This window comes from Peromyscus maniculatus, chromosome 5 (genome assembly GCF_049852395.1).
Source record: "Peromyscus maniculatus bairdii isolate BWxNUB_F1_BW_parent chromosome 5, HU_Pman_BW_mat_3.1, whole genome shotgun sequence".
NCBI lineage: Eukaryota > Metazoa > Chordata > Mammalia > Rodentia > Cricetidae > Peromyscus > Peromyscus maniculatus.
The window spans coordinates 53,426,870-53,453,358 of record NC_134856.1 but is presented as its reverse complement, the minus strand read 5'-3'; the positions used below and the strand labels follow the sequence as shown (position 1 = coordinate 53,453,358).

Here is a 26,489-nt window from a genome sequence, read left to right as displayed (position 1 = left end):
TATTCAGATGGCAGCCATGCCCCATGTTTCTGGATCAGCCATTTAGAGCCAAGTTCAAATCTAAATATGCTTAGAAACCAGTGAGAGACCAAGGGGTAGTGGAGGCGGAGGCAGGCAAACCTCTGAGTTCAAGGCCAGCCTGCTCTACAGAGTGAGTGCCAGGACAGCCAAGGCTACACAGAGAAACCCTGTCTTGGAAAATCAAAAAAGAAAAGAAAACAAAAAAGAAAGAAAGGAAGTAAGGGAGGGAGGGAGGAAGGAAGGGAGGAAAGGAAGGAAGAGAAACCAGTGGGAGAAATGGCCTCTCAGAAGCCTCCTGACAGAGCCTTCCTGGGAACCATGGCTCAAGCTGAAATAACTACAAAGCACAGACCAAAGGGAGGGAGATTCCCTGGGAAATCCCAGGCACCCCCACACATCATTCTACTCCCTCGGGGCCTGGCTTGCTTACCTTTCACTTTCGACACCGTGAAGGAGCTAGAAGGCTTGTATTTGCTGGAAAGAAAAACATGAATCACTGCATACTGGGTACTCCTACCAGCCCACATGCCTCACACTGCCCTGAAGCATGCACGGGAACTTGAAGGGCTTAGACTATTCTAGAGTGGGACCGTATAATCTTTGTCACCAAGGACTCTCCCAGCAGCCTGGGGAAGGCTTTAGAACTCTTCTCTTTCTCCTATTTTTTGTTTGTTTTTCAAAATAGGGTTTCTCTGTGCAGCTTGGCTGTTCTGGAACTAGTTCTGTAGACCAATCTGGCCTTAAACTCACAGAAATCCACCTGCCTCTGCCTCCCAAGTGCTGGGATTAAAGGTGTACACCACCACTGCCTGGCCAGAACCCTCCTTGGAATAATACATTTCTTTTCTGGTTTCTTGATATATGTTCCAGGAGGGTTGGAATGCATGTGGGCTAGCCTCAAGCTCACGGTGATCTGCTTCAGACAAAATAAAGGTTTTTAAATGTATAAGATGAAGCAGGCCCAGTGGTCAGAAGGCTAGAGGAAGATCCAGAACGGAACAGGTAGCCCAACTCTCAGAGACCTCAAGAATTAGTCAACTATGCCACATGGGTTGTCTTGTTTTCCCGTTTCCTTAGAGGTGTCTCGAAGTTTCAATAGCATGTGGGGTGGGGGAGTGCATGCTTGTGGAGGGTGCACTCATCAGTGTGTGCATATATATGTGAAGGCCAGAGATCGGCCTCAGGCACCATTCACCCTTTAGGGGTGAGGGGTGGAGGGACAGGGTCTTGTACTTACCTGGAACTCAGCAGGTAGGCTAGGCTGCCACTGAGCTCCGGAGACCCTCCTGTCTCTGCCTCTCCAGTGCCAGGATTACCAGTACATGTGCCCACACATGGCTTTTTATACCGGTGCTGGGGATCAAACTCAGGTCCTTGCGTATGCATGGCAAGTACTTTACCAAGGCGACAGCTCCCTGGCCCTCAAACCATTTCTACACTAAGAGAACGCTGTCAGGATCCCCCCACACAGGACAGGTACCTCAGGGACTCCACGCCATTCTTTTGAGATTTGACAAAGAAGGGTACCATCCCGTTCCTGGTGACATCCACCAGGCCACCTCGATCATCGATGACGCCGTAGTGGACAGCAGCCCGACATAAGCTGGAAGACTAGAGAGCAGAAAAGAGACCACAAATGTACAGGGTTCCTCTCCCAGAACCATCCGAGACACTTGTCCCTGGCCAACCAAAAGCCAAAAAGTTGGACCAAAGCACACCCCACCCAACCATTCACTGCTGTCCTTAGCCACACCTTTGTTCGTCCCTGGCTTAGGGGCTCAGCCTAGCTGCTTAAGCCCTTTTAGCCAAGCATGCTGACCCTGGTCCTGCAGTGACATTCAGTCCTGGTTCCCAGAAGTGGCTTCAGCAGCATTTGACCCACTAGTCCATGCGGATCAGTCCATTCAGGCATTCCAGGTTGAACCAGGACAGAACACCCGTCTCTATGAATCTCATTCGCTTTAAGCTACCTGCTGGAGTTCCCCATATATTGTGTATAGTAACACTGGACACACTCACACTTTCATAAAACAGAGATCCAAAAACCTTCGCCTTGTTGTTCAGACAGCCTGCCGGGCACTGGTACCTGATGCGTGAATAAAGAAAAGCTCGCTGGTAAAATCGCCCAGTGACATTGCCGTGTTTCCTCACTGGCTTTCTCACTGAATCCAGAAATGTCACTGATGGATCCCACTGATACGAACAACGGTGTGTGTTTCTGTGTGTATGTGTGGGTGCCTGCGGATGCCAGAGAGCTGGTTAGATCCCTTGGAGAGGAAGTTACAGGTGTTGTGAGCCACCAGTATGAGTGCTGGGATTCAAACCCTGGTCTCCATGTAGAACAGCCATTCCCAACTGCTGAGACATCATCTCTCTAACCCATCTGTTCGTTTTGAGACTGAGTCTTCCTTTGTGGCCCAGGCTGGCCTGGAACTCCTGTAGTTGAGACTGGCCTCAAATATGTGACAGTCTCCTGCCTCTGCTCCTCAGTGTTAGGGTGGCAGGTGTCCACTATCTAAAGTGTGTGTGTGTGTGTGTGTGTGTGTGTGTGTGTGTGTGTGTGTGTGTGTACACATATGTGGTGAATGAGAATGGTAGCCAGAGGTCAATGTTGGATGTCTACCTTCATCACTCTCCACCTTATTTCTTGAGACAAGTCTCTCTTTGAACCTAGGGCTCACCAGGTATGTGGGCAGACTAGCTGGTAAATCCTTGGGGTCCCCCTGTCTGTGCTTCCTCCCTCCAGCCCTGGGGTTACAGACCCACATCCAGCTTTCTCGTGGATGCTAAAACTCTGCTTCTCACACTTGCACAGCAAGCCTTCACCTGTCCTGAGCTGTTCCCAGCCCAAGGTTTGCTGTTTAGTGAGGTTAACAGAACAATGAGGCCCTGTTCACCACAGACCAAAAACCAACCTATAGGAAAGCCTTCAAGTTCATGTCCACAGACCCTCCAACTTCCCTTGTAAACATGTACATGACACCAGGCGGTGGTGGCGCATGCCTTTAATCCCAGCACTCGGGAGGCAGAGGCAGGCGGATCTCTGTGAGTTCGAGGCCAGCCTGGGCTACCAAGTGAGTTCCAGGAAAGGCGCAAAGCTACACAGAGAAACCCTGTCTCGGAAAAAAAAAAAAAAAAAACAAAAAAAAACATGTACATGCCGAGTAAAAAGTAAGCCAGTTTGCAGGGGGATGGTGGCGCACGCCTTTCATCCCAGCTCTCAGGAGGCAGAGACAGGCGGATCTCTGGGAGTTCAAGGCCAGCCTGGTCTACAGAGTGAGTTCTCGGACAGCCAGGGCTACACAGAGAAACCCTGTCTCAAAAAACCAAACAACCAAACCAAAAGAAGTCAGCAAGTTACCCAACTGCACACCAAGTGCACCGGGACTTTAAGGACTAGACAGATGGCAGCAGGTGACACAGGTACAAACACAGCTTTGTGTCAACATGTGTCAGCTTGTTAGGTAGCTACTTAGGACGAAGGGTCTGAGGAACACTGGTGGACTTTGGAGAATGATCAGTGACCGCATGGGCAGGACTGGCCTCAGCCACATAGATAACGGGGTGGGGGGGGGCATGCCAAGCTGAGGGGGTTTGGGGGCTGGTTTTCTTTCTTTTTTTTTTCTTTATGGATTATTATTTTCTGAATTATACAATGAGTTAAAATACCTTTTAAAGCCGGGGGTTATAGGGAAGCTTAGTGGATGTTACTTCTACAGTAAGGCTGGGCTGCCACAGTTTGTGGTTTGGGTTGTGTTACCCTGGCTGACTGGAGGCCTCTGGAGCCTCTGTACACAGACCCTCCGCCTCTTCCTGCCCAGGGAAGGCAGCCTCACCTTCTGCTGAGCTTAGACAGCTCCAGAGCTCTCATAAGATGTGGTCCAGGCGTACCTGCTCGCTACCCAGTTCACCCAGTGCAGACAGCGAGTACCGCCTGGGGTGTGGGTGTGTCGTCCACCACCTCTGGCTGGTGTCACTAACGCTCAGTGGTTTCCTCCCAGAGGACAGTCCTGCAGAGACTTCCACAGCTGGGCAGGGCACCCAGCGGGTGTGCCCCTGGGACAGCCACATCCTGGCTACTGTTTCATGTCTCCCCTTGTGTGAGTGAAGGACTCTCCCACAGAATGGACTTCAGGTCCACTGGGTGATATGGAGAGCCACCTTCTTCTTTCAATGGGTGCTTCAAATAACTCCGCTTAGCTCTTGACAGACTCAGACTGTGCCAGCACCCCTGGGCAGAGGCCTTGAGTGACACTCTCTAAATACTCCCCTAGATGAGACTAACACCCCTCAGGGAACAGGACTCATGTTCTGTGGGGGGAGGGGCTCCCCAGGGCCCTCCCCCGACATCCTTAGAGACTAAAGGCTGCTGGCTAAACCTCGGGTGGCTTGAAGCCAGCCCCAAGGGCAGGATTCACACCCAGGGGTCAGCCACAAACTGAAGTGAGAGTTGGCTGGCGGGCATCCATCAGGGTTGAGATACACTGGTTACAATAAGAGGTTTCATGTCTACTATTCCCATAATGCACTTCATGAGGGCCCCTGCAGGGTGTAGCCCTCTCTGGACCAGAGACAAAGCACTCGGCAGTAATGTGTGCCCAGCAGGGTTATTTTAGGATACACTGGTTATTTCAGGATACTATCCCCAGTTTTGGTTATTCCCACTGGCATTTGCTAGAGATCAAGGTCTTGGAGGTTGCTCAAAATTCCCTAATATACAGGGTATCCCACCTTAATGTCTCGTGTACCCTAGGAGTGACAGCTGAGAAACTCTGGTGACATGTGACAGAGATAGATCATTCGTCAGCCAAATGCTCAATCTGAGGCGGTGGTCAGGGGTGACAGTGGGTGTCACAGTTGGGGGATAGCAGGATGCCAAAGTCAGGGGGACCGAGGAGTGTCAGGGTCAGTCTAGGTGCACATGGGAGCTTTTAGCTCAGTCTGGTGTGTGTTGTGCTAACAGTGTGAGTGCCATTGTCGCATGTGTCCAGGAGGCTCGGTGTAGGAAGCAAGGCTTTAGCGGATCATGTGACTGACTGTGTCTCAGGAGGGTCCCAAGGGCGGCTAGCCCAGCCCAGCCCAGCCCTGCTCAGCCCAGCTGGGCCCTCACCTGTTACACGTGGATCCCTTGCACGTGTCCTTCATCTTGGTGTCACAGCGGACTACTTGGGCTAGGAGAGACATGGGAAGGGGACCATGAGACCAGGAGGGTAAATCTGGGTTAGAGGACCTTCCCCCATCCCAAGGGATATTCTGGAATGCTCTGGAATCCATACCATAACTAGAGCAAGAGCAGTACCTCCTGGTTATGGACTTCCATGGGAGGCTTGAACAGCAGAAATAAATAGATTTTATTTATATTTCTTTTTTTTTTCTTGTCATTTTTTTTAAGACAGGTTTTCACTATTAGTCTAGGCTGGCCTCAAACTTGAAATCCTCCTGCCTCCGCCTCCAGTATGCTGGGATGACAGGCCTCCATCATTACAGAGCTCTAGAGGCACCTGTGACCTTACATAAGTTATTTCCACTGAGATCCAGCTACCACCCTCAAGCAGGGGACACAGGAGCAGTGTCCCCTCAAAAGATTCTAGTGAGCATTAAATAAAAAAAAATCATGTGACCGTGAAGGTTGCCTGATACACACTCAGTCCCCATGGCCCCACCTGGCTTACAAAGGTTGGGATATACAAGGGGCATGGCTTGTGGAACATGGACTCTACACAGGGGTGGGGTTCAAACAAGGTCTAGGTGTAGGGGAGCCTGCAAGAGCCCTCATTCCAGCCTGGATACATGGATCCTGGGGATTGGAAGCAATTCACGCTGGTCTCAAAGTGCGGGGAGCCGTCCGCTGACTCTGGGTGGCTCACTCACAGTGCTGCAAGCCATCTTTTCAGTCAGCCTGTCACAGCTAGGGTCACCCCCTTGTATGGATGAGTGAATGGAGCCTTAAAGAGTGGAGAAAGGGACTGATCTGAGAGGCAGAACCTGGGAAAGGATGCATGGACCATCCCAGCACTGGCCTAGATGTGATGTGCACTGATTTCTGAGTGGCCAGGATATCCGGGAGAAGCCCAGCTTCACCCAAGATTCCCTTTGAAAGACTCGGGGGGAAATATAACATTAAAATATGTGCCTTGGGGTGGGGTGTGTGACTCAGTGGGTACAGTGTGTGCCTTGTGTGCAGGAAGCCCTGAGTTATGTCCTAGGTAACCACATAAGTGAGGCGGGGTGGGTGTAGAAGAAGAATGAGGGGTTCAAGGTCATCCTTGGCTATATACCAAGTTAAAAAGCAGTCTGGGCCCCATGAGACTCTGCCTTCAAACAAATAAACAAACAAAAACAACATCCTGCCTGGGGAAAGGCAGCAGCCTCCTGTCTGGTTTACTTCAGTGACTGAAAAGCGTCATTTTCAAATAAGAATTGGTGTTGCACCCCAGCCAGCTCCGCCCCACCATCTCCCTGTTGCCGGGTGCCCAGCTCCCCTTCTCCACCAGCCCCTGGCAAAGGTGGCTGGGGGCAGGCACCCCAGAGGTTGGGAACATAGACTCACTCATGAAGTTGATGGCTGGGGTCTTCTTGGGCTTCGAGGGTTTGACCACCCTGGGCTGAACCCAGACCTGTGTTTCCTCGGGAGCAGGGGGCGATTCCACCTCGTTCATCTCATCCGCCTCCGGTTTCTGACTGTAAGGCTCTTCTAACAGAGGTAAGGGAGAAAGAGAACATGCTGGGTTCAACCAAAATGCTCTTGGGTTTGGATTTGTTGTTAAGACTGGATTTTGCTGTGAAGAGCAGGCTGGCCTCAAACTCCCAGAGATCCACTTGCCTCTGCCTCCCACATGCTAGGATTAAAGGTTTGCACCACCAGATGGATCCGTCTCTAAAATGCTCTTTGGAAAAAGCACCCTGCAGACTAAGCTCTGAGATCTGGCTCCACAAAGGGTCGTTTCAACTAGAGAGAGGAGGTTGTGCTGGGGACAGGCTTGCCCAGGTGGAATTCTACCAGCCCTGAGAGGACGGATGGTCAGCTCACGTCCATGTTTACCTTGGACCTCAGAGAAGTAGCCCTGGGTGGGGGTGGGGTGCAGCACCCACACCTGGATGCCGGAATGGTCACCTGTCTCACCTCCTCTTCCCCACAGCCATCTGCCCCCATCCCTAATCATAGCCTCAAAGCTGTACTGTCCCTGAGGTCCCTCTGATTTATGTTTTTTGGGGGGCACAGTCACAGAGAGTCTACCCCTAGAGACGGGGCCCACTCACCTGGCTCAAGCCACGGTTCAGCAATGGAGATTTTCTGTCTTAATGCTGGACCTGGCTAGATAGAGTGGCTCATGCCTGTCACCTCAGCATGCAGGAGGCTGCAGCAGGAGGATTGCTTCAAGTTCAAGGCCGCCCTGGCTATAAAGTCAGTAACCTGACAGTCTAGCCCACATTATGAGACCCTGTGCCCTAACTGGCTTTCTGTTGATGTGATAAACACCCTGACCAAAAGTAGCTTAGGGAGGAGAGGATTTATTTGGCTGACAGCTTACAGTTCAGTGAGGGAAGCCAAAGCAAGAACATGGAGGCAGGAGCTGATGCAGGGGCCATGGAGGAGTGCTGCTTACTGTCTTGCTCTCCATGGCTTGCTCAGCCTGCTTTCTTTCTTTTTTTTTTTCCGGAGCTGAGGACCGAACCCAGGGCCTTGCGCTTGTTAGGCAAGCGCTCTACCACTGAGCTAAATCCCCAACCCCTCAGCCTGCTTTCTCATAGAACTCAAGACCATCAGTCCAGGGGTGGTCCCACTCACAGTAGGCTGGGCCTTCCCACATCAATCATTAATCAAGAAAATGGCCCCACAGGCACACCTACTGGCCAAGCCGAGAGAGGCATTTTCTCCATAGAGGTTCCCTCTTCCCAGATGATACTAGCTTCTGTCAAGTTGACCAAAAAAACCCCAAAAAACAAAAACAAAAACCCCAACCAGTACACTCTATCTCAAACAACTTCAAGGGTGGGACATGTGGCACAGACCTGCAATCTTCACATTACAGAGGCTGAGGCAGGAGAATTATGAGTTCAAGGCAGCCTGGACTACATAACGAGATCCTATCTCAAAAAGCATTAGACCTGGTACACAGAACTACCCAAAGCCCTGGCCCCTGGTTTAAAAGATGGCAGCTTACTCAGTCTCAATCTTTTCCCACCCCAGGGCATCATAGGCCACTCCTTCTCCATTATCATCCCCCCCCCCTTCAAAACACTCCCCTCGTGGGCTGGTGGTGCCCCTGAGGATCAGGTCCCTTATCTCCATTCTCATTCAGAAGGACAATAGAAGGGGACTACCAGGACACCAAACTCTGACCTCCAGCCAAAGCCAAGGCCGAGGTGGGCTGCCCTCCTGTACCACCTGACCCATGATGAGCCCCAGGTCGCCCCACCAAGGACCACCGCTCTCCACAAATGTCTGTATGCCAGAGCCAGGAAAACACCTTCCACACACCTCAAAGGAAGCTCCCTGACGTCCAATAAACCACTGAACACACCTCCCCCACTGCCTCTTCCCAGCTCGACCCACCCACCTTAACCTCGCTTATTAACACTTCCATAGGCCCGCCCCGAGGCTGGCAGTCTCTCTCCTTCATGAGAAAATGTTATCTCCGGGGCAGAGTTGGATGTCAGTGGATGTGCTTGGGCCAAGACTATTTCAAGGAGGGAAAATGAAGCACCCACAAGCCTCTCTGATTCCACAGAGGCCCATCATCCTCAAGGGCTACTGTCTCTCCTGGAGCAAAGCACAGTCTTCACAGAGGGGCAGCCTGGGTCGTGATTGCCCCCCCCTCCCCCCCCCCCCCCCCCCGCCACCATGACAGGTATCCAAAGGAAGGGCCAACGAGTGAGGCGCCCCTGCCTTTCTAGGTAGAGCACTGGGGAAGTCAGTGGGGACTAATTCATCCCAGGCTAGCCCTGGCCTGAGAGGAGAAGGGATTGGAAAGACAGAGGTGAAAAGACATGCACATGGCTGGACGGCTCTAATTTCATCTTTGCTGCCAGGAGCCCCACCTTCATGGCCCACTGTACCCCCAACACCCCATACATAGGAGAAGCTCAACAAAATTCCAAGTGAAGGAGCGACTCAAATCCCACCCCCTGAGAGCCAAGGAAAAAGGACGCCCACCAACAAGGTCTGAGGTTGCCAAGGCTGGAATTCCCCAGGCACAGTAGGCACCAACTCCGGGCTGAACCTCCACTGAGTCCCTAGGCCACCTACACAGGCAGCCTCAACACCCGTGCCATCAATGCGGCCATTCACAGCCTGTTGCTGACAGCCAGGCTGTCTGGGAGTGGGCTGGGTTTCTTCCCTTGGCTTTAGGATCTGATGAGTTTAAAGGTATGCTTTGCTGAGAGAAACCTAGTTTGGGAGGGTCTGAGGTGGCTTGCTCTTTCAGAGCAAGGCCAGGTGGTCCTGGTCCCCAGCCCCACACAAGAAAATGGAAAGCTGAAAAACATGCACCCAATCCCCTCCGTGAGATACCCTAGGGATGCGTGACCCAAAGGGACTTGGGTACTTCCTGGTAACCATCCCTGCACAGACCTTGAAAGCTCTGTTCACTCCCAGATAGTCAACACACACTCTGCTCCAAGCCAGGGGTCTCAGGTCCCCCTGGCTCTGTGAATGGTGACATCACATCTGAGCAACAGACCCTGCCCCCGCTCCTCATCTTTCTGCCATAAGAGACACAGCAACCACTTCACATAAGAGGAAACTGAGGCTCAGAGAGGCAAGGGGATGTAAAAGAGACCCATCTGGGTTCATAGAGCTGGGATATAGCTGGACCGGGAGTTGAGTACCTCCCCAGCCTGTTATCCCCCCACAAGGAGGCACCGGATAGAAGGAAACTTCTGTCCTTATCCTTAAATCCTCGTGTCCCCATTATAGGTCATGACCTTCAGGGTGCCACGGCACACCCTTATTTAGTGGCTTATGTAGATAAGCTGAATTAGGGGAGGTTTTCTGCATGGTTAGCTAAGAAAACGAGAATGTCTGCTAAGCCAAGTTGGGTGTTTTCCACCACAAATAAAGAAATAAGCACACGGGCACCGAGGGACGGGTAGGCTAGTGTCTGGGGCCTCTGTGTGCTCTGACTTCTTGAAAGAGCCCTCTGTGGAGGGGAGGGTCTGTTTATGCCCCAGCATGCGGGACACACCTGCCCAGTGCCCTGGAGTGTGCCAGCAGTTGTAATAACAGGGCAACCAAGTTCCTGAGGAGTTTGGGGGGCCATGAGAATGTGGTGGCAGGTGCATGTCTGCCTGACACCCAGAGACTCCCTGGAGACGGGGACATCAGACTTGTATCCAGGGAAGAGCTGTCATGGGGACTTGGCACAAGGCAGTTCATGGGACAGACTGCAGGCAGGCCCACACACCCAGGGGTCTGAATTGTCCCGCTTCTGTCCCAGCCCTTTGATAGTGCCCCTCTCATCAGCTAGCTGGAGTGGCAGAGAGCCTGGTCTTCTATGAACTAGGACCTCTGCTAGTCCACATCCCAGAGCCCCACAGACTGACCCCGTGTCCATCTCAGGGACAGTACAGGAAAGAGGGTCACCGCTGCATGCCCAGCCTCCCCTGCAGCAGAGCCTGCCCACTGCCTACCTTGTCAGCCCTGGCCAGTTATTGGAGCCACACAGAACATAAATCTCAGCCACAGACATTGCTCAGCTGGGGAGCATCCCCCCACTTCTGAGACACAACTTCTGAGAGCCAGAACTATTCCAGGATGTCAAGTGCACGTTAAGCGTGAAAATGTGTGGTGTCTACGGTGAGAGGAAAAATGGATGCTTTCTAAGCAGCCCTGTGTGAACCAACAGAGCCAGAGACAGAAAGCAGCCTGTCCCCCAGGCAGCCTTGACAGCAGTCACTCTCAAGGGGAAAAGGGAATACGTTTGGGACAAGGGCACCAGTGCCTGTGGCTGATGGGGTGAAATTCAAACCAAGCTAACCGCTTGCATTTTGCTGGGCGGTGGTGGTGCACGCCTTTAATTCCAGCACTTGGGAGGCAGAGGCAGGCGGATCTCTGTGAGTTAAAGCCCAGCCTGGTCTACAAAGTGAGTTTCAAGATAGCCAGGGCTACAAAGAGAAACCCTGTCTCAAAAAACAAAAACCAACCAAACAAACAAACAAACAAAAATCACCTGGATTTTTCCTGCAGGTCTTGTTTTGGGGAGATCCCAGGAAGTCAAACAGAGTACTGTTATGTAGCCTAGGCTGATCTCAAATTTGTAGCAATCCTCCTGCCTCAGTTGCCCAAGTGCTGGGACGGCCAGTGCGAGCCACCACCTCTGACTTACCACCCCCTGTCTTAAGCAGACTGCACACGTTAAGGAAGGCGAGGGGGGAGTCTGGGTCCAGGGCCATGTCCACTGTCCACTGGGGCCAAGCCAAGGAGTTGCCTGAGGGCGGGGGCATCTCAGGACAGTGGGGTCTGCAGGTGGCAGGGGCCAAGGGCAGAGAACAGAGGGGCACAGACCTAAACGGTGGCAGGGGTGGCTGCAGGGGTGAGTCCGTCCAGGTCTGACTTTATTTCCATTTCAGCCATCCCCATCTGTGGCCCCAGGGTGAAAGCCGCCCCAGGGCTGAGGCCCTCACGCCGCCTACCTTTGTAGCACAGGTTGTTCTGGCAGCCACCTCCATAACTGGGTGGGCACTCAGAGCAGGGATGGCCGTGCTTGTAGGGAGCCTCGCCAATCCAGTTTCCCCTGGAGACAGACCAGAGACACCATGAACCAACCCCACCCATCCTTTAGGCCCAGCGGCCCGCTAGGGAACCTCAAACAGAGCCCCCGATGTTGGGAGAAGGACACAAGCCTGGTACAGGAAAGGCAGCTTCTCGGCCTCCCCTTCCAGTGCCAGTCAGCCAGGGGGTTCTGGGCACCAATGAGACCCTGTCACTGAGCACTGCATAAGGAATGGCTCCCTGGGTGACAGATGCAGCCCCAGACTCATCTGAGTGATCTCAGACAGTGTCCCCTACCCTGAGGTGGCTCTTTAATCATACAGTGGGGAGCCACCAGGAGGACATCCTTGGGCAAGGCTCTTGATAGTGTCTATAAAGCAAAGAGGCCCACGGGGGAGGGGGGTGTCTGTGGTTGCTTTCTAGGGAGGCAGGGGTTCCTGCTAGAGTCATGGAGAGACTGTACAGACTCCTCTGTGCACCCTGTGGCCCCCTCCAATGGCCAATGAGTGATGACCTCACTGAGCCAGGGAGGGAGGTGGTCCACCCTGGGGGAGGGGTCCTGCCTCCTCCTCTGCCACTCTCACAGTCCACCCCCTCTCTATAGACCCAGCTGGACAGTTGGAACAGCCTCTGGGCATTGGTGTGGACCCCACAGTTCTAACCCTGCAAGTATTTGGGCTGGGGACACACAGTGGAGGGCACTGAGCTGAACCTCAGTGGGACATCAAGCATGGACCGAAATGCCACCCACTGTTCATGGGAGAGTCTGATGGTCTCCTCAGAAAACTGAGTCTCCACAGGGGTTTGTCCCGCTCTGCAAGACCAGTTCTCCTCAGTACACTGGACTCTTTCCTCAACGATAGATCACACCCCCAGGCTCTCAGGTCCATCAGGACAGAGACCAGTGTTCATAGAGACTGGGTGGCCTCTCTAGCCAGGCAGCAGAGAGCCAGGCTCCAAAACCTCCGATGAGCTCATGGATGGCACTCTCCTTACCCATGAGGCCGTTGGGGGAAAAATCAGGCTCATCTTGTACCATTCCCAGCTCTTGGTCATCGTTCCCACCCTGGTTCCATGATGGTGACCTGACCAGCTCAGAGATGGGGAATGCCTCTTGGAGGAAAAGGCCCTGGGCAGCATGGGATATCATACATCAGTCAAAAGTAACTAGGGAACCAACCGACCATGGACGGATCTCCCAGGCAACGCCTCCTCCATTCACAACGAAGCCCAACCTCCCCTGGGGCCACATTTCAATAAGAGCCTTTAGGAAAGTAATTAAGGTTAATGGAAGCAGGAGAGTGGAGCCCCGCTCCAGTGGGACCAGTACCCTCGTGAGAAGAGTCCCAAAGCATGTGCTCACGTTTTGCCCTCTCTCATGGCCACGTGTGCACACAGCGGGAAGATGGGGCGCCTACAAGCCAGGGGAGACCTCCCCAGAATCAATGCCTCCAGGCCTTCATTCTGGATGTCTACCCTCCCAAACAGGCCATGACATGAGCAAGTGTCTGCCATCAGGCCCTAGCCTGAGGTGGCCACTACAGGTCCTCGGCTGATTAAGCAGAAGACCATGACGATATGGTGCCTTTACCAAGAAAGGGGAAAGAATAGTGCCAGGGAAGGGAAAATTTTTATTTCTGTTAAAAAATCTTTTTACATTTATTTATTTGTTTGTTTGTTTGTTTATTTAGTGTGTGTGTGTGTGTGTGTGTGTGTGTGTGTGTGTGTGTGTGTGTGTGTGTGTGTGCATGTGAGAGTTGGTTCTCTCCTTCCACTATGTGGGTCCTGGGGATCAAACTCAGGTCCTCAGGCTTGGAGGCAGGTCCCTTTACCTACTGAGCCATCTCACTGGTCCCAAGAGTTATGTTTCTGATCACAGCTGCCAGCATTTTTAAACAAAAAGATTTGTTCCAAGTTGTCCCTCACTTTCTACCTTCAACCGTGCTAGGCATCGCCTTGGGGACCGGAGCCTGCTGGAGTGTAGCGGCTGCTCAGCCCCAAAGCCCCAAAGCCACGCTCCTGGTTTCTCCGAAGTCTTTTCCCCTCCCAGCCCCACAGCTCCTGACCCCCACCTCACTCCACCTCCTCTGGCCTGCTCCGTCCACTCCTCCAGTAAGTAAGCAGGTCAGAGAAGCCACCGCAGCGCCTGTGCCCGTGCCGGGATGGCGGCCAGCATCACTGTTCAAACCACAGACTGCAAACGGGTAAGTGACTCTGTGCTCCGCACATATCTGTGCAGTGAGCCACTGGGTGAGTGACAGGGTGCTGTGATAGGGATGCTGAGGAGAGAGCAGTATCCTGGGCCGACCTGGTGTGGCCTCTTCAGGAAGGGAAGATCAAGTCAGTCTGGTAGGAGGGCATGTCTTCTAGGACTCCATCTGTGGCTCCATTTCAGAGAAAACAGCACTACTCACCCCCCCCCTTTATCTTTTACTCTCTCTTGCCTGGCTCCTCTCCTCACTCCGTCTCTTCCTCCGCCAGACAACAACTATTCTTGCTTGTACACTGCCTTGGGAGATGACTCATAAAACCAGCTGGAGCCGTTGTGGTCCCCCTTGTCTATGATTGATCTAATTCTGGCCACTGACGTTTCGTGGGGAAATGCCGACGGACACAACCGTCTCTGCATTTCTACTACGTGAAGTAGAATCGCACGGGAAGACACAGCGCTGGAGCTCTGCAGCCATCTTGGGGCCAGGGGGACCTTAAAAAGGGCCCAAGTCCTTGCTGACTCTCCTAACCATTTAGACCAGTTTTAGCTAGTTCCCCTGTGGCAAACAAGTGCACCCCAGCCAGCTTGTACGACCAAGACAACGCAGTCTTTCTTACTTTGGAGAATAATTGCAGACGAGATACACAGCATTCTCCCAAATGTCTCCCCAGACGTTCATGCTCCGACAGGTGTGCACAGCACAGCCAACCTTGTTGGTGGTGGCCCAGACCATCTGAAAAGACAGCACTGTGTTACAGCTCAGGGGCAGGCTGCCCCGGGGCAACTCTGGTATGTAGGGCACCAGAGAAGGGCAATCCACTGGGAGAGTGCACATGCCTTTTAAAAACAAGCTGTATGCACACAATGGTGAAAAGCCTCAGCCATGTAGATTGCCATAGAAGTTTCCAGAGCTTACTCCAAGTTTCTCATCCCGTGAACTCATCCATAGCAAGCAGCAGGACCCCAACCAGCGTGCTCTGAGAAGCACCGAGTTAAAGCAAAGGCCTCAGGCAGTTAAGCATGCCAGCATTCACATTTCCAAACACACTCCCCAGGTCTGGGGCACAGGCTGAGTGGAGATCAGCACCCGCATTACCTGTGTGTAGTGGGTGCACATAGCCCCTGAGCAGCGCTCTGGGCACCATGGGTTGCACTCGTGGGGGTAGGGGTAGGTGTAATCCTTCACCTCGTCGTACCAGGACTGCACGTGGAACCCAGGAGAGCGGTACCTAGAGGGACAGAAGTGGGGGGTGGTCCACAGAGCCAGGCTTCCAACCCTGCCGGCACCTGCCTGAAACTACCCCATGTTGGGTGGCCTCCGAGGCCCCTGTGTGTGCAGGATTTACATCTGTTACCTTAATGATGTATTCATTGGCGTGCACACCAGGTGAAAGGCAAGCAGCTCCAGAGCTCGGGGTTTCAGACACACTGCAGCCCAGACCACCTTGATTTAAGATGTGAATGCGTGCAGGGAAGGGGGCTGCAGGCCGGTCATCTCAGCCACTCCGGGGGTTAAGGCAGGAGGGTGTCAAGTTCAAAGCCAGCCTGGGCTACAGAGTGAGAACTTAACTACAATAGTGAGAAAAGGCGTGGGGTGTGGCTCAGCAATAGTGATTACATGTGGGAGGTTCCAGAGAGAGAGAAAGGGAGGGGGAGGGAGGGAGGACGGAAACAGAGTTGGTCAGGGCCAAGCAGGGGGACGGGACTTTGCAAGGAGATGGAGAGGAGGAGAAGGATAGACATGCTTTTTGGTTTGTTTTGTTTTTCAAGACAGGGTTTCTCTGTGTAGTTTTGGTGCCTGTCCTGGACCTCGCTCTGTAGACCAGGCTGGCCTCGAACTCACAGAGATCCGCCTGCCTCTGCCTCCCGAGTGCTGGAATTAAAGGTGTGCGCCACTGCTGCCCGGCTAGACATGCATTGTTATAGGCTCACTTGAAGCTGATGTAAAGGCCAGCAGACTTTAAGTAAATGGCTGAAGAGTGACACACAGCCAGGACACTGTGGTGAGGCCGCTGATCTGCCGCCACTTCCCCAGGCTGGCCTTGAACTCAAGATTCTCCTGCCTCCCCTTCCTGAGCACTGGGATTCCAGGTGTGAGGCACTATGCGCTCACTGCTCTGTTTTGTGCCGATCAGGAAGAAAAAGAATAACTTGTCTGTGAACCCGCAGTCCCTTGGTCAGCAGCAAGTGTAAACAGAGTGGTTGGTTCATAGAGAATGACCCTTTGTGACAGCATTGTGGTCAGCCAAGCAGTCTGAGGTCTTGTAACAATTACCACCCGGGCCCAGCACCAGCAGCCGCGGTCAGCAAGTCCCCAGGACACGGCCTCCCACCCTGGTCAGCCCCTTGGAGGCACGCGCCATGAGGAGCTAGGGCAGAAGGGAGCCTGCCTGTCACTCCTAGGAACACTGTACGCATGCCAGGATGCCTGAGGGAAGGAAACCTACCCATCAAGGGTGGGACACTCTGAGCCTCTCATCCCATCACCGTCCCAGGGCCCCGGGAGGGATGACCGGAAGGACTCAGAACAGGACCTAGCACCAGGCCAAAGCCATGGGGATAGAACGGCTGTATGTGGGTCTGTCAGATGGACAAGCCATCTCAAACGAGGAGACACCATCAATCTAGAGGGAAAGTGGGCTGATAGAACGAAAGGGGTGCCGTCCAGGGTGGCAGTCTGGGCGTCGGCTGGAATTTTGTATAAATACTTCGCTGTCTGGCCAAGCAGTAGGCCATAAACGAAGAGCTGAGCCTGTCAGAGCTGCAGGTTGCCCCAGTAGGTGGTTGGTTGGTTGGTTGGTTTATGGTGCTGGGGGCGGAACCCAGAACCTCAAATCTTCCACATCTTGACAACACACAGGAGCACCAAGCCAATCACCCTGCAGCAGCCAGATCCCACTCAAGTGGGGGGGCCGCTGCAGCTCGGGGTGCCGGCGACTCTTACCTGCCCCAGTGCACAGCCAGGTTCTGCCCGATGGATACCAACAGGCTGGCGGGCCCATGCTCCCACAGGCACTCCTGTGCCCATGCTGCCGCAGACCTCTCCAGCTCCTCATCCCAAGTCTGCAGGGGAGAGATGGCACAGGGCACAGACGTCAGGAGGGTTGAAGCGGAAACCCCGGCCCCGGGGCTGTCAGAGCTCTGGCTGTGCCTGTGATGCCTGTGAGCCCAGCTTCTCTCAGCCTCAGTGAGTGGGAGACTGGAGGGGGATGCCACATGACAGCAAGCAGACACATAGAGGGCAGGTGAGAGCCCTGGTCACCCTCGGGCCGTCCTCAGGAGCTGGGAGCCCACCTACACCCTCAGGGCTAGCCCTGGATACATCCAAGTCCTTGCCTTCCTGCCACAGTCCTGGAGAGTGCCCGTCTCATTTCACCCTACAGAAAAGAGGGCCGAGGCTGTGAGAAGGCAGGCCGTTGACTCACAGACACATACCCAGCTAGTCTAGAGCTAGACTCCGGCTCCAAGTGTGTGGGACCCACTGGGGATACCCGACTCTCCGGGAGCACCATGCTATGTTGGAAAAAAAAAATCAGAAATCCAAGCACCACACAGCTCCTCAGCAGCACCTCACTTGTTTCCTTTTTAGGGAGCAAGATGTGGCAGGTGGTTTCACGGTTCTGTTCCCTCACACCCTTCCCTGTCTACGAGCTCAGTCCTCCCACTCCCACTTGTGACCCCCTCAGCCTTTAGCTTCTGCAACTGCCTTGAGTCCTTCATCGGCTCTTTGGGTTTCCTCCACCTCCGGCTCTGCTCAACCTGTCACCAGGTTACCTCAGCCTCTAGAAGCCTGCTGATGGGGGTGGGGGTGCCCACCTGGTCAGCAGACCCATGAGGTCAAGCTCTTCCCCTGTGCACGCATACAGCATATGTGCAATAACTCCACAGAACTCACCCGTGAGCTAAGCCTCAGGCATGCAGAAGGCTGAAAGGCAGAGAAGGGGGCCTGCTCCCCCACACTCTCATGTTTACCACACACCTCCTCGGGGCAGCAGGTATGGGAGCAGGAAGCCTCACCATGTATGTCAAGGGCCAGCCCCTTCCAGTTCAGCCTCTCCGAGTCTAGTTTCCCATCTGCAGATTGGTGTTAATACTTCCTGTTCTCCCAGGTTCCCCCAGGTCCCTGTGCTCACATCTCCAACCCCGTTCTCCATGGCATCTCTGGTGGGAAGACACCCCACCCCATCCACCTGCCCAGGGGGTGCCCCTTGGGCATGGTCCCCCAGCAGGAGCTGTCTCAGCCTTGGCAAGGGGGTATGAGGACAGTCTGAAGCTACCATCGACAACATGGCCTCTCTGAGTTATCGCTGGGCGCCCCATCCATGTGTGAGTGGTACTCAGCCACCCTGGGCAGTGCCTGGGAAGCCAAGGACCTCAATCTCTGAAGATTTAAAAGCTATCAAGGTAGAGAGGGTCTGGGCCAGTGGGCAACAAGTGACCCTGTGGGGTGTGATCAGCCTCTCCTCATCCTTACCCCCACCCCGATTCTGGAAAACCAGTCAAGGGGGATGTTTCCACTTTGGAACTCAGGCACAAATGACCACTTCACCTGGCCACCCCAAACAGCTTGTAGGAAGAGCTCAGGAGGGATGACCACTCTGGCTTCTGTCATCCTTGGCAAAGGCCAAGCAACAGACAGAGCAGCTGAAAAGGGAGACTACCCAGAACCAGGTGCTGTGAGATGTCTTTCTGTATGCTGTGAATATATGTTGCTCCCATTGGTTAACAAATAAAGCTGCATTGGCCTATGGCAGGGCAGAAAGGAGCCAGGTGGGAAATCCAAGAGGGATAGAGAGAGAAGAAAGGCAGACACCGGCCTGCCACCCAAGGAGCAACAAGATGACAGCAGACCGGTAACACCATGGCCACGTGGCGACATATAGATTAATAGAAATGGGTTAATTTAAGATGAAAGAGCTAGCTAGCAAGAAGCCTGAGCCATAGGCCATACAGTTCATAATTAATATAAGGCTCTGAGTGATTATTTTGTAAGCGGCTGCGAGAGCTCGGGTGGGAGAGATTCATCGGGACTGTGGGGCTAGGTGGGACCAAAAAACTTCCCCTACACCCAGGGTGCATTTTTATGTTTCTACCCCACCCCCCAAAAGCACACAGTCACCCGCGGGCTGACATCTTGGAAGAGTGTCCAGCTTTCCCAAGGGAAAAGATGGGGGTTCATACTGTGTTTCCCAAAGGTAGCTTTGCTCAGGTCCACATAGCTGGCCACTCATTCCAGACCTTGAGGCCGTAAAGGACCCATTAGTTAGTACCAGAGTGGTCTCTGAAAGTCAGTGGCTGCTTGGGGGAGGAAGTGGAACTGTGACCTGGGGGACAAGGACAGAAACAGGGCTGAACAGGGAGAGAAGCCAGGCCTTGACTCCACTGAAGGAAAGAGAGAAACAGGGCATCAGAACAGAAAAGGTGAGGCGGGGGTATGGTTCAGAGGGTAGAGTGCTTGTAGCTTAGTTGGTAGAGTGCTTGTAGCTTAGTTGGTAGAGTGCTTGTAGCTGAGTTAGTAGAGTGCTTGTAGCTGAGTTAGTAGAGTGCTTGTAGCTTAGTTGGTAGAGTGCTTGTAGCTGAGTTGGTAGAGTGCTTGTAGCTTAGTTGGTAGAGTGCTTGTAGCTGAGTTATTAGAGTGCTTGCCTAGCATGCACAAAACCCTGGACTCCATCCTCAGCACTGCATAAACTGAACATGCAGGTGGACACCTGTAATCCTAGCACTTGAGAGATGGCAGAAGATCAGAGGTTCAAGGCCATCCTTGACTACATAGCGATTTTGGGGCCAGCCTAAGCTGTCAGAAAAAGGAGCCAAGCACACCAGTAACCCCACCACTTAGGAGGCTGGATGCAGACCAATCAGAAGTTGAGTCATCTTCAACTACGTAATAAGTTCAGGACGGCCTGTGCTACATGAGAACTCTAAAAAATCATAAGATAACGCACTGGCCCTCGCCTGCCCTCACCCCATGTACTCCATGTTGGAGGCCACTCACCATGTACTCCATGTTGGAGGCGGCGGGATACACCTGGCCGCGAAGCTTGTTGTGCAGCATGAGGATTTCCTGGCGGTCGGACCAGGGGATGGCCCTGCGCGCCCGGGAGTGTGGCTCTGCCTGCTGGTACTTGCTCAGCAGCTTCTCCAGATGTGTGGTATTGGGAAGGAAAAAGGCCTGTGCTCCGCAGACCAGCAGAGCCAGCGCCACCGGGACCACACTACTCAGAAGACAGCTCATGGCCCCACACCTGCAGCCACAACCAAAGGGAACAGGGCAGCCTGGGCTCCTGAGGCAGGGCTGGGTACCGGAAGGTTCTGGAAAGAAAAGAGGAAGCAGGAGACAGCAAGTTAGAACTAAGTCAGCTCTGCCCAACACAGCCAAACCAGCTGGGGCCGGGGGCCGGGGGTGGGGGGGGGGGCTCTGTCCCTTTAGCCGAAGTCTCCCCTAGTCTTTGCTCACACAGAAACGCCTGGTGTGTACTGTACCTGTCACGTGGGCTTGGAACTGTCAGGGGCAGGGTGAACAGAGAGGCGGGGAGGGGATGCAAAATGAACCAGAGTTCTAGAGAGAGCTGCTGTCCCAGGAGGCAAGGCAAAGTCAAGGTGCCCTGAGAAAGCCACAATGTCACCCCCACCCTGGAAACCCTCCAGGGTCCCCACTAAGCCTGTGTGAGACCAAAGGCGCAGCACACAGAGAGGCAGAGTCAAGCCCTGCCTGCCCTGCTCCAAGGGAGGAGGCCTCGGGCCAGAGCCCAGGGGACCATGGAATGCCCACTGTGTGCAATGGCCCAGCCACAAAGCACACCAAGAACGTAGAACGTTCCCGGCGCCCAAACTCCCTCAGGTCGATCACACCACTATCTAGGCACAGCTCCAGCCGCAGAGTCAGGTCAAAGTGACACACCAAGGCGTGTCACTGCCTGTCCACCCTGGGATCATGGCAACGCCCCACCTGTGTTACTGGGTGCTTCAGGAGCGAGAAGGGCGGGGCCCCAAGGCCCAAAGCATCAACTGTCATGTGAGACTACGATCGGCCAGATGAAAACCTAGGCCTAACCAAAGCAGACGCAATCCAAGTGCGATCAGCAGGGGAATGGTAAATCTGCTGGGGATGGGAAGGGGAAATGAGGAGGGGAGTTATATACAGCAGGTGGAAGGAGCCAACCAGGGCTCTGCTTTGGTCTTAATAAATAGAGCCTGGCGGTAAGCTTAAAAACACCCGGTAGAAGATGGCGCTGGTGGTGCCGTACGTATTTCTGAAACATGGGTCTGGGGCTGCAGCTCAGCAGTGGGCCACTGGCTGCCTTCCATTTCTAGAGCTGGAAAAGGGTAAACAGAAAGACAAACACACATACACACACACGTACACACAGAGAAAGAGACGCACACAGACATACAAACATACATACACGTACATACACACACACACATATATATATACACACACAGAGACATATACTCATAAACACATGTATACTTGTACACATACACAGGCACAGATCCATACACACATAGGGCTTGGAGGCAAGCACCTTTACGCATTTACCAAGTCATCCCACTGGCCCAAAAACCTTTTGTGAAGGAGGCATACGTGCTGTCCTACATGCCCAGAGCTTAGCAATGACCGAGCTGATCCTGACACGGAGTCTTGGTGGCTTCTAGAAGGGGTCCTGCCCTTCTCTAAGTTCCCATGGGAGCACCTTCCTGCCTTGGCTCTACATTAACCAGAGCTGCGGTCCTATGGTTCCCGTGCTACAAATGGGATGGAGCTTGAGTTAAGATGGCTGCCCAACATTGAACAGCCAGAGAGACAAGAGCTGAGGCTAAAGGGGTGCTCACCCCCTTTCATGATGCTCTCCAGAAGGACCCCCCCTTGGACTGGAGCACACCAATGTACCACACTCAAGGACAGGGACATCCAGAGCAACACGGCCTGGCTCTGGGGTGCTGGGACTCTGTGCTGCCTCCCGGGAAGGATGCTGGGAGGCTGGTCAAGCGGTGACTCTGTAGAGGAGGACTTGCTAATGTGTCACCCCAGGGAGATGAACAAAGCCTCTGGGGTACTCACCCAGGACATGCCCCTCCTTGGCAAACACATGCACAGTACCATGGGTGCTGTGTCCTTGACACTGCGGTGTGAGCTACCCTCTCCAGCTGCAGACACATCCGCGTTTTCCTCAGTCCTTCAGCTGGTCACAGTGGGGGGCCGGGCCCCAGCTCCCCCAGTTTCTGGGATAAGGGCCACACTTGTGCTCTCTCACCTGCTTCTACTTGGCCTCGCCAAATTCAACTCCCTCACTTCTCTTCTTCCTGCGATGTGCATGGGTGAATACGTATGTCCCCACACATTTGCATGTACACCTGTGCAAAGGTGGACGTCAGGTGTCTTCCTCGGTCACTCTGCACCTTATATATATTGAGGTGGTCTCTCACTGTTTCGTCTGGTCTATGTAGGCCCCTTGCTCCAGGGATTCTGCCTCTTATCTCCTGCGTGCTGGTATTACAGGGGGCTGCCGCAGCTGCCTGAATTTTACAGCCGTTCTAGTGATCTGAACCCCAGTCCTGACACTTGCACAGGAATTTATTTGCACACCGAGCCATCCCTCTAATTCTCAACACCATTTCTAGGGAGCCTCCCCGCTACCAACCTTCTGACACTCCATCGCTCACCAACTTGGAGCCACACAACCAAGAGGGTCCCTGCAAGATCTTGTTCTCTTTTGCTAGAGTTACAGAACAGAACTCAGGAGACCCCAGGCAGCTAAGCATCCAGTTCCCACAAGAACAAGGCAAGAAGGTTACAGGACGCTTGGACGGTGCTCTCGGATCCCAGGGTCAATGGCGAGACGCAGATTGTGAAAGCAGCTCTCCTGGAGTGCCAACATTCCCAGGGCTGCGGCGTGCATCGGGACATGACCGTGGACAGAAGATCTGCAGCCCCATTTTACAGCAGACAAAGCTGAGTCCTGTTCACATTAACAGGCTTGGGAGTCTGCGTGGCCAGTTGGAGGGAGGACCGAGACTGGAAACCCAGCTTTCTGAAGGCTTGAGGACAACGCAGCTGCTGTCCTGTTCCTGTTAGCTCTCCAGTGACCCCACCAGTCCCGGATGGCACTTGATGTCATTTAGAGGTCTAAAAGCAGTTTTGTTTTAAAGCTAGCAAAGCCCCTGGTCCAGCAATGAGGGGCCAACAGGGAAGGTGGTTGCATCATGTGGCCCAGCTGCTCTGTGTTTGGGGAAGCCTGCCAAGAAGATGTCAGAGCTAAGACACCGGCTGCTGGCCCAGCCTCTGCACACGCTGTTCCTACAGCCCAGCCCCTGACCCCAGAGTGCCCGCTGCCAAGCCCGCCAGTGAACCTCTGCTCACCATGGGCTCCCCTTCCTGGAAAGCCTTGTGGGAATTAATCACTCGGCAGATCTGTCAGCCTACTCACCCCTGAGTCCCAGAGTCTGTCTGACACAACTCTGCTCGATAAATATTTATGGAATGAACGGGGAAGGGCATGCCTCCTCTGTTCTGGATCAGAGGAGCCATATAAGGACTGTGGTCCATGGCGGCCTCTCTGTTGGCTGCATCCTGGGCTTTCAGGGAAACAGAACCTGGGTTCGATGCCCTTACCAGCTGTGCGGCCTCAGACAGAGCATTTCAGCTTCTCTGGGATGCAGCTACATATATGGGGGCGGGGGTGGGTGGGGGTGGAGTACTCTAAGCCCCACGGTTTTGAGTGATAAAAATAATGAGTTAGTCCTGCTGGAAACGACATTGCAGGAGGCGTTCAACGGCTAGGGCTGGGGACTCAGCTCAGTTGGTAGTGTGCCCAGCGCTTGGTTCTATCTCCACACTCTGGTAGAGGTGGGAAGATCAGAAGTTCAAGGCCATCCTTGGCTACATAGTGAGTTTGAGGCTAGACTGAGCTACATGAGACCCATTCTCAAACAAACAAACAAACAAACAAACAAACAAAAGAGGGGGGTTGTGACCAAGGGCATGGAGCTAAGGGGAGGGCAGGTCTCCCCCGAAATTGTTATTTCAAGGTCTAACCTTTGCCCTAGCCAAATAGAACCTTAACATGTTAGACATCTCACACTTGGGAGAAATGAAGCCCCAGGACACTTGACTCAGCTGTTAGTTCAGGATGGCCTGGGCTACTTGACTTTCTGGGGAAGAAGGTCCCAGGATGTCAGGCTGGGAGAAGGGAGGGGGCCTCAATGTCAACCCTATGTCTGGGAACCACCCCAACAACTGTGCATGGATATGAAGCTCATCATCCTTCCGAAGGCCCCTCTCTTCCGTTCACAGCCTGTCTGTCTGGGAGCTGCCTGCCACCCCACTGGGTTGGCGATACACACCTCTCCCTCTAGCAATCCACAGTGGGCTGCTTATGTGTTGGAAACTCAAGGAAACAGCCTGTGCTGTGGCGCTCACCCATCCCTTTGGTGTACACGTCCCACTGTGGCCAATTTCAAGCCCCCAACCCACGTTAAGTCACTGAAGACCGTGTCTTTAGGAAAAACCACCGCAACTGCCCGCTGGCCATCCGCCACCTCGGGGCATAGACAGAGCGAGATGCAGCCCTAAAGGTCTCAGCCTTAAGACTCTGATGCCTTTGGTTCAAATGGGACTTCCTTTTTTCAAGTCTGTATGAATTCGCCTTAACAGAGGTTCTGTTATCTGGTCGGTGACCCATCAGAAAATTGAGCTGTCAGCACCCCCAAGCTGATGTGTCAGCCCTGGCCCACCAAAGGCTAGTCCCCGTCCACGGTGATGACCTGGCCACGGTGTGACGAGTGGGGGTGGCCCAGCAGTGTAAGCTTCCTTCATTCCTGGAATCTCATGTGTCATCATCTCCACAATGGACGAGGTCACTGATTTTATGAGCCCATTTCACAGAGGAGGAAACTAAAAGGATAGTAAACAAGCATAGTAAACAGACTGGCTACGGTCACGGAGAGGCCTGGGGGCAGGGCCAATACACGCCTTACACTCCAGCCTCCCATCTGTCCTTCTCACCCAGGCAGCGACTCTGCCCCACTGCCCGACATCGTGTGATGCCTCAGCCCAGAGCCCTGCCCACCGGACGGCCACTGACCCCACAACGCTGGCCTTCCCTGGCTCTGCTCCTCCTTAATTTAACAAAGAGAGAGCTTACATCTGAGTAAGAAGCCAAGGACGGCTCGCGGTCCTACCCACAAACCACCCAGAAATCCTGGGAATGAAGTGTGCTGGGAGGGGGGACACCCCCACTTCCAAGCAGTGATCCCAGGGCTAGGCAGAGAACGTCCCGTCCCGTTACAGATGCCTGGGTGAGCGGCAGACAGCAGGCTGCGGCGTCTCCCCTCCTCACTGGATCCTGTCTGCTTTTTGACAGGATCAAGGTCGGACCCGAGGGAGATGACAGGTTGGCTCCATCCCTGCTGGCCACCCCACAGCACCCAAGCTCCCCACACCCAGGTGCTGGCCAGCAGTGCACTCATCCTCACAGGATCTTGTGTCCTCTGTTCCCCCAGCAAGAGACACGGTCCTTGGGGGACTCGTGGATCAAATTCAGATGCATAATAAACACAATATGCTGAGCCAATTTGATGGAGTGTATGTGGGTGCTGGGAATCAAGGTCAAGGCTTCTCTCATGGCAGTCAATTGCTCGCCCTACCATAGAACTACATCTCTGGCCTTCTTCCCCTTTTTTATTTTGAACGAGTGTCTCTATAAGATGCCTAGGCTGCCCTTGAACTTGTGATCCTCCTACCTCAGTCTGTCCAGTAATTGGGATTCAAGGCCTAAAATATTATGCTGGACTAATTCTGGACATAAATAATACTCAGTCAACAAACGTTTAAACCACTTTGTGCTAAAACCAAGCATGTTCCATGCAGGCCAAGATAGTAAGTTTTTTTTTAAAGCCAAATTAAGTGCCCAGATAATAAATTAAGATATTCTTAAAATAACCCACGCATAACTCCTAGGTCTGACTTCTACTGATGTGTGAAGGTTTCCCTGGCAACGCTTCATATCAAACACTGGATAAAGAAAGGGAGCCCTCCACCTCCATGGAAAAGGAAGTGATTGGTGCCAGAGTCATGAGCAGTACGGGAAACACATCTGAGTCAGGCCTGGGTTCAGATCCTACCCTCTGCCAGAGCTGAGGGCTGCCCAGAGGGCCACCACCTTTCCATGCCTCTATTCCTCAGAGATACGGCAAGGCTGGGCCAGGATGGGTGCAAAGGAATCAATGCCTATCTGGCCAGCGGCCACCGCATCTCTTCCTGTGTTCCTTCTGGGTGAAATTTGATCCCAGGAGGCCTTTCTGCAATGCCCATAGAAGGGTGGGACAACTTCAGCAAGGCAGAGCAAGAGCCTGGACACGGAGTCTCCTCTGTAGGGCTCCACAGATCCCAGGAAGTCCTGGGATCCTGTCCAGGAAGGGAAGTAACACATAGCCAACGCGGGTGCCGGAGCTAGGCTGGAAAGGGCCTGAAGAGGTAGAGCAGTGGTCCCTGTGGTTGGTGTGGACGAAGGATGAAGATGTGGAGGCGATGCCACCTGC

The 26,489-nt window shown here is 53.6% G+C and overlaps 1 protein-coding gene across 1 annotated transcript in view; it reads right to left on the bottom strand.

Annotated features, from left to right (window-relative positions):
• The window catches only part of Crispld2 (cysteine rich secretory protein LCCL domain containing 2), a 56,676-nt gene that overhangs the window by 22,906 nt on the left and 7,281 nt on the right, over nt 1-26,489 (bottom strand). The window contains exons 2-11 of the mRNA XM_006990162.4: nt 19,942-20,258; nt 16,891-17,009; nt 15,043-15,175; nt 14,564-14,679; nt 11,656-11,756; nt 6,572-6,715; nt 5,132-5,192; nt 2,041-2,107; nt 1,502-1,632; nt 452-495 (exon numbers count right to left, since the gene is read on the bottom strand). Of these exons, the coding sequence (XP_006990224.1) occupies nt 452-495; nt 1,502-1,632; nt 2,041-2,107; nt 5,132-5,192; nt 6,572-6,715; nt 11,656-11,756; nt 14,564-14,679; nt 15,043-15,175; nt 16,891-17,009; nt 19,942-20,181 (1,156 nt within the window). The 5' untranslated portion in view covers nt 20,182-20,258. The remainder of the gene's footprint in view (nt 1-451; nt 496-1,501; nt 1,633-2,040; nt 2,108-5,131; nt 5,193-6,571; nt 6,716-11,655; nt 11,757-14,563; nt 14,680-15,042; nt 15,176-16,890; nt 17,010-19,941; nt 20,259-26,489) is intronic.